The sequence below is a fragment of the Indicator indicator genome, chromosome Z, assembly GCF_027791375.1.
Source record: "Indicator indicator isolate 239-I01 chromosome Z, UM_Iind_1.1, whole genome shotgun sequence".
NCBI lineage: Eukaryota > Metazoa > Chordata > Aves > Piciformes > Indicatoridae > Indicator > Indicator indicator.
The window spans coordinates 36,646,449-36,653,361 of record NC_072053.1 but is presented as its reverse complement, the minus strand read 5'-3'; the positions used below and the strand labels follow the sequence as shown (position 1 = coordinate 36,653,361).

General features: G+C 39.0%; 1 protein-coding gene across 1 annotated transcript in view; it reads left to right on the top strand.

Moving 5' to 3' along the window:
- Positions 1–6,685, top strand: part of ENOSF1 (enolase superfamily member 1) — a 73,151-nt gene extending 66,466 nt beyond the window's left edge. The window contains 1 exon segment of the mRNA XM_054397565.1: positions 6,602–6,685. Within this exon segment, the coding sequence (XP_054253540.1) occupies positions 6,602–6,685 (84 nt within the window).
- Positions 6,686–6,913: the final 228 nt, after the last annotated feature.

Genomic DNA, 6,913 nt, shown 5'->3' with positions numbered 1-6,913 from the left:
TTCATTTTTCATTACTAAGAAGGACTTTTTTTTATTTCTGGGTCTTATTGTCCACGCAGTATGATATCTGTTTCAATGCACAAAGTGCTATTGCTTTCAAACCAGCTCTGTGCATTAGACTATTTTTTAAAATAAAAATAATAATTTTAATCAAATTGTTGTAATGTAACAGCATCTGTATCCCAGTAGATGCAAAGGCTCCATTACATAATTGTAATTGCTAAGGCAGGAGAAGACAACTCTGTCATGGAGCAGTGTACTTGGGAAACCAACATGTTTAAATATTAACACAGATGTAATCGTTTAACTAAGCAGTCAGGACAAATACAACATAAGTATCTCATTGTTCTTTTTTACTATACGGCTAGTGGAGAGTGTCCACTTAGGTAGATTTACGAGTCTCATTTAAGAAGTGTGGTACATTGCCACAGAAGTCACGTATTAAGGGCCATGTCAGATGTGACACAATGGTAAATTTGTGATTGCAGGATCTGTTGCAGTACAACAAATGAGTGCAATGCTATTTATAGTTACATATACACCAGCATATTATTTTATATATGTGTATATGTAATCATATTTGCAAAGAAAAGTGCCAGCGTCTTAATCTCTCGATAAGAAACAATAAAGCTAAGACAGTCCACTGACATGGAAGGGATTTGCCAAAAAATAAAAAGCAGAATCCTGATCTGGTTTCCTAAATGGCAACAATCATATGCTGAGCTATTTTGAAAACTGGACCCCATTACATAAGATCTATGCTTGCAGGCTGGAGGAGCCTTAGCTACACAGTGTACTCAGCACAGTTAGTGACAGCTGGCATTTATTTCCCAAGTCATGCAATTCCCTTCAGAGCTGTAAAAGCCAATGCACCTCTGCTGAGTCACAAAATGGTTGAGTTAAGAAGGGGCCTTCTGCTCAAAACAGGGTCACTGAAAGCAGGCTGCTTGGAGCCATGCAGAATTGGGTTTTGATTTTCTCCACAGACGGATGTTCCACAGCCTCCCTGAGCAGCCCATTCCCTGACCTGTGTATTTCATATAGCCTTTATTCACAGGAGAGGTTTCACTGAAGTCACCAGCATATTTACATCTAGTTCCCACCAAGCTGAGAAAGGAAAATGTGCTGACTGGAAGTCATCTGAGATAGTGAACAGCCAGAAAAAAATAGCATAGTCCCCAGGCAGATATATTACTATCTAAACATGGGAACCAATATTAAGTGCTTAATGTTAGGAAGGTTTTTAAAGATGCTGGGTGGAAAGGATCTGTAGTATATAAAAGAAATGTATGTTATTGCTATCATCTCATTTGACTGACAGTTACATTACAGTTGAGGCATAGCACCTGCCTCAGACCTTCAATTTCTGATATTCTGTATCTTTTCATTCCCGGCTGTTTCACTCCCAGATCAGCTAATTCTTGCTTAGAGATCTACAAAACAAAACTGAGAACTATTTTCTACTAAGAAGTAGAAACATACTCAGTGTGTTTCTAAATCTTCAGCTGCTTCAGCTTTTATGGTTACCAAAGCAATCTTCTGGATAGCACAAACAAGACTAAGTTAAACACTCTGTCCTAAAAGCTTTAAAAAAAAACAACATGCTTTTTCTATTATCATTATCTTGGAATTCAATAGTGATTTGAAAAAAGTAGCAACAAACCTCAACTCATATTACTCAGTCCTGGGAAGGGCAGCTTTGTAGCACATCACTATAGCTCCTAATAAAAAGAGCATAGCAGAAAACACCAGTTTTTGCTATGGATAGGTAGTGCTTATTTCGTTAAAAGATAGTTATTTTTAACTGCCATTAAGACTGACATTCTGTTTTTCCTTTAAGCTTTTTGACATTCATTTCTTATGTCTTTATTAGTTATAGCCAGTTTCAGAAATAGAATTCATTGATAATGATATTTTTACATTAAATTAAAACAAAACATTACACACTATGGATGACCAAAAAGGAAACCTTTCACAGTGAAGTAGATTTTTTTTTTTCTCATGAATTGGAAAACCGGTGAGGTTAGTTTTAAGTTTTTTTGCATGAACAATTATATGTGAAAGATTTCCAGAATTTTTTTGGGGAAAAAAAAAAAGAGTATCTAAAATTCTCATATGGCTAAGCTGGTTAAAATTTTCTGCTGATGTTTCTTTCATTCATAAAATTTATATGCTTGGAAGTGACCTTAAGGATCATCTAGTCCAGCCTTTCAGGGTAAGAATAGGGTTTAAATGAGATGGGCCAGCACCCTGTCAAGCTGGGCCTTGAAACTGTATAATATAGGGAAATTCACAACTTCCCTTGGGAGTTTATTCCAATGTTAATAGTTCAAGTGGTGAGAGGATTTTTTTCTGACATCCAGTCCAAACCTCCCCAGTAGCAATTTGTCCCCATTGCCTCTTATCTTTATCATGTGACTGTAAAAAGGAAGTCTCCCTCCTCATGATAGCAGCCCTTTATGTGCTTGTGTATGGTTATGTGTATGTGTAAGGGAGATCTCCCTTAAGCCTTCTCTTCTCAAGGCTGAACAAACCCAGTTCTCTCAGCCTTCTTTCATATGGCAGGTCTGTAAGTCCCCTGATCATTCTTGTGGCCTTTCTGTGGACCCTTTCAAGCCTGCCTGCATCCTTCTTATATCTGAAGAGAATGACAGCACAAGAGACAGCAAATTTCCTTTTGAATCATAAGATGTATCAATGAAATGGTATCTTAAATCCATTACAGATGAGTATGTATACCTGTATCTGGACTGCTGCTCACAGTACTAATGTCACTCTAATGGACGCAAAAAACTTGCGCATGAAACATTTGCAATTGTATTAAAAATAGGTTTAACAGTAGGTCTGCCTTCTGCTGCATACTGTAACAGCTCCCCTGTAAAATGGCTGCTGATGTCTGCAGAGCAGAGCTCTCAGAAGCAGAAAGCAGCAGTATTCCAAAAGCAGAAGCAATCATAACGGCATAAGTCACACTCACTACATTTAAATAGAAGTTTCAGTACATTTGTAGTTCAGTCCAAATTTCTAGCCCTCAAGGTGGAAATAAGAAGTTTTAGAGTATGTATTTATGTGGGCATGATATTCAAACTCAGCTTTTATACCTGAAGTTTCAGTGCTTATGCCCAGTGGAATAATTTATGGCCATTTGCTATAGGTTTAAAAAGCCTTGCAGGTCTTCCTTTTTTGTCAGACATGAAATATGGTAAGGTGTCAAATTTAATTTTTCTCACAGCTCCTACATGCCAGTAGTTTGCTGTTAGAAGAGCTATTGGACTGAATCATCATGCTATTTCCATCAACGAAATGGAAAAAAAAAAAAAAAAGTGCTGTAGGGTATCCTCTTCTTCAAACAGATGGCAAATGTTTCTATGCAATCCAAAATGGAGTGGTTTGGTAGCACAGGGTATAATAGAGTTGGATGGTCATTGTTATGTTTTGTGCTGGCAGTTGTAGTTTAGTGCAACTGCTTACAAGATTTATCAGATGTCAAAATCCTGTTGGAATGAAACAAGAGCATGATGGTCCCAGCAATAGTAACAGTTAAAAAATGTTTAGCATGTGTTTGTATGTGCACTGAAGAGTCTGCATGTGTGCATGCAGGCAGAGAGATCCCTGTTTCAAGAGTCTGCTGAAAGCTGGTTTGGCATCTGCTCACACAGGTTTTGGCAGAACACTGGGCCAGTTCTGTCGCAGCCTGGTAAATGCTGCCATCAGCAGCATTTGGACCTGGCATACCTGCAAGTGAACTGTGCAAACTTGCATCCCTGCTGCTGGCACTGCAGGTAGAAAGCCTCGGGTACAAGGAGAGGTTTAGGCAGCTGAGGGCAGAAACTTCTATTTTTTTTCTGGAGATTATTGCAATGAATCACACCTGCCAGAATCACAGAACATTAGGGGTTGCAAGGGACCTTGAAAGATCGTCTAGTCCAACCCCCCTGCCAGAGGAGGATCACCTAGAGTAGGTCACACAGGAACACTTCCAGCCCCATTTTGAATGTCTCCAGGGAAGTACCTGGGATTGTTCTTTTCCAGATGCAAGACTCTACACTTGCCCTTGTTGAATGTCATTAATTTTCTCTCTGCACAAATCTCCAGCCTGTCTAGGTCCCACAGAATGGCAGCACAGCCTTCAGGTGTGTCACCCACTCCTCCCAGTTTGGTGTCAGCAGCAAACTTGCTGACAGTGCATTTGGTGCCCTCATCCAGGTCATTGATGAATATGTTGAATAGTACTGGTCCCAGTACTGACCCCTGACAGAGCCCTCTAGATACAAGCCTCCAATGAGATTCCATCCCATTGACCACAACTCTCTGAACTCTTTCCTTCAACCAGTTCCCAATCCACCTCACTACCTGATCATCCAGACCATACTTCCTCAGTTTAGCTGCAAGGATGCTGTGGGAGACAGTGTCAAATGCTTTACAGAAATCAAGATAAACCAAATCCACTGCTCTACCATCATCTATCCACCTGGTTATGTTGTCATAAAAGGCTATCAAGTTGGTCAAACATGACCTGTCCCTGGTAAAACCACGTTGACTGCTCCTAAGGACCCTCTTGTCCTTGTTATACCTTGAGACAGTGCCAAAGATAAGATGTTCCATCACCTTCCCAGGGATGGAGGTGAGGCTGGCCACTCTATACTTACCTGGGTCCTCCTTCTTGCCCTTTTTGAATACTGGGCTGACATTTGCTTTCCTCCAGTGCTCAGACACCTCTCTTGTTCCCCACGACTCAACAAAGATGATGGAGAGTAGCCTAGTAATGACTTCTGCCAGCTTCCTCAGCACCCATGGGTGTGTCTCATCAGGACCTACGGATTTACGGATGTCCATGTTGCTTAATTGCTCCCTAACCTGTTTGCAAACACCCCTTTAGATAAGGAAAACAAAGTCATCAAAGTTTTACAGACATGAGCAACACCTCTTAAAATGCAGGCCCTTGGTTTCACCTTAGGGACAGTCTAGTATGAACAATACTGTTAAAGACAGTTCTTGTTAATACGGGGGTTACATTAATCATTGGAAGTTAAGTAAATACTTAGGAACACATTATATTGAATGGTAAAATGCACATCCTCTGTATCTAAGAGCCTGTGCACTTTCAGCTCATTCTTATCTGTGTGGTCCCATCAAAGCTAGCACATACAAATTCACCTTTGCTCAAGACCAGAGAAAGGGTGAGGAGCAGGAAGAGAAGGTGATGTAAGAAAGAGCAACTAGGAGGGGATCAAGAACGCTGTGATCCTTTTTTAGGCATATTTTAGGTACCTTAAATATATCAATGAGTAATGTTTGATTTGCTCTAACACTACAAATTCAACTGCAGTAACAAAAAAAAAATAATAAAGGGATTGGAAATAGTTTACCTGTCATCACATGCCAAACATACCTTCTGCAATCACTTGAACAGCCAGAAATGAAGATTTCATAAGTTTATGCATCAGGACAGACATAAAGAGAAAAATTTTCGATCCTGATTTTCTCAGTCATATATTTTTTTTTATTAAAAAACTTAGGTACTATTCCCATAGTGCAAATAATTACATATATAAATTCTCTTCCCCCCAACACCCCCCTGCCCAATATAATGGTTTGAGCCTGTGTAACATTGTCAAAAAATACAGACCAGGGTAAGAGAAAGATCATACAGCTATGGGGTCACACCAGGTTTGCTCTTGAAGTGCTGCTGTTTCAAGTGGTTTTTTTATTAGTGCTTTGCAGGCACTAGAAAGACAAGTGAAGTTTACTGGACCAGAAAATAAACAAGAATTAGGAAGGATAAAAATGTACCACAATTTATCCTGAAAGGATATATTAAATACAGTTCCATGTGAAAGTCAAAGCTCATAGGTAAAGAATCTCATCTACCCAAGAAAAATTTCTAAAGTGTGTATCAAAATATGAATGCTTACATACACTCACAGGCACACACGCATATAGTTTACCTGTAGAAGCTGTTTCATGTGACAAGATGCTAACTTAATCTGCTTATCTTGATGAGATAATATGGTGAGCTAGATATGCTCATAGAAAACAACTTGAAAGAACTGGCCTTTCATTACTGACACTGCTACAAAGCATTTTGAAAGTCATTGCTTTTTCATTTTAGTCCTTGTTTTCTGTTTAGATAGCAATGTAAATCCTAAGTTCTTGACAGAGCTTGCTGCAGAATGTTTAGCTCTGCAAGACTGAAAGCTCATTGAAATCTCTTTGCTTTGACATAGTAATAACTGATAAATCTATCACACAGTTTTCATAAATGCAAATAGATTTTCAAGAACTTAACACGTACTTTCCTGCAGATGAAGATTAACTGAAGTTAACCTTTTTCTCAAATTATGAATCCTTGCAAAGCTGTTCCAATATGCAAGACTGCTCTGGTAACATGAAAGGTTGGATCAGACGAACTTTGAGGTCTCTTCCAGCTTGGGCTTTTCTATGATTCCATGAGGAATACATTATATCAGTTCGCAGGTGACTGCAGAAATCAAACCATCTACCAAGCTCATGCCTCAGGTAATCGATTTCAGTGGACATGCAGAACAGGATATGTGGTTCAATGTCTTTTCATGTAACTTTTGCTATTTTGTTTTTCCAGATGTTCAGTGGATCCAACAAGATGATTTTACAGAGTAATGTATCACTTAGAGCAACAATGGGAAGCAGAATAGAGGCCAGGTGAATTGCTTATCAAAACCCAGCTTCTGCATTAATGATATTTCTCCCATTGAGTTTAGTGGGGGTAGTGATAAAAATGAAACGCTGAACAAAATTGTGTGACTTGGGCATTTCAATCTCTGAGTAAATATTGAAGTGGAATTGTCATTTAAAGTGGTTTTTGCCCCTTAATATGTAGCTTGGAGAGACAAAAAAGGCAATGCAATTAAAATTAAGACGCAGTAAAAAGGAA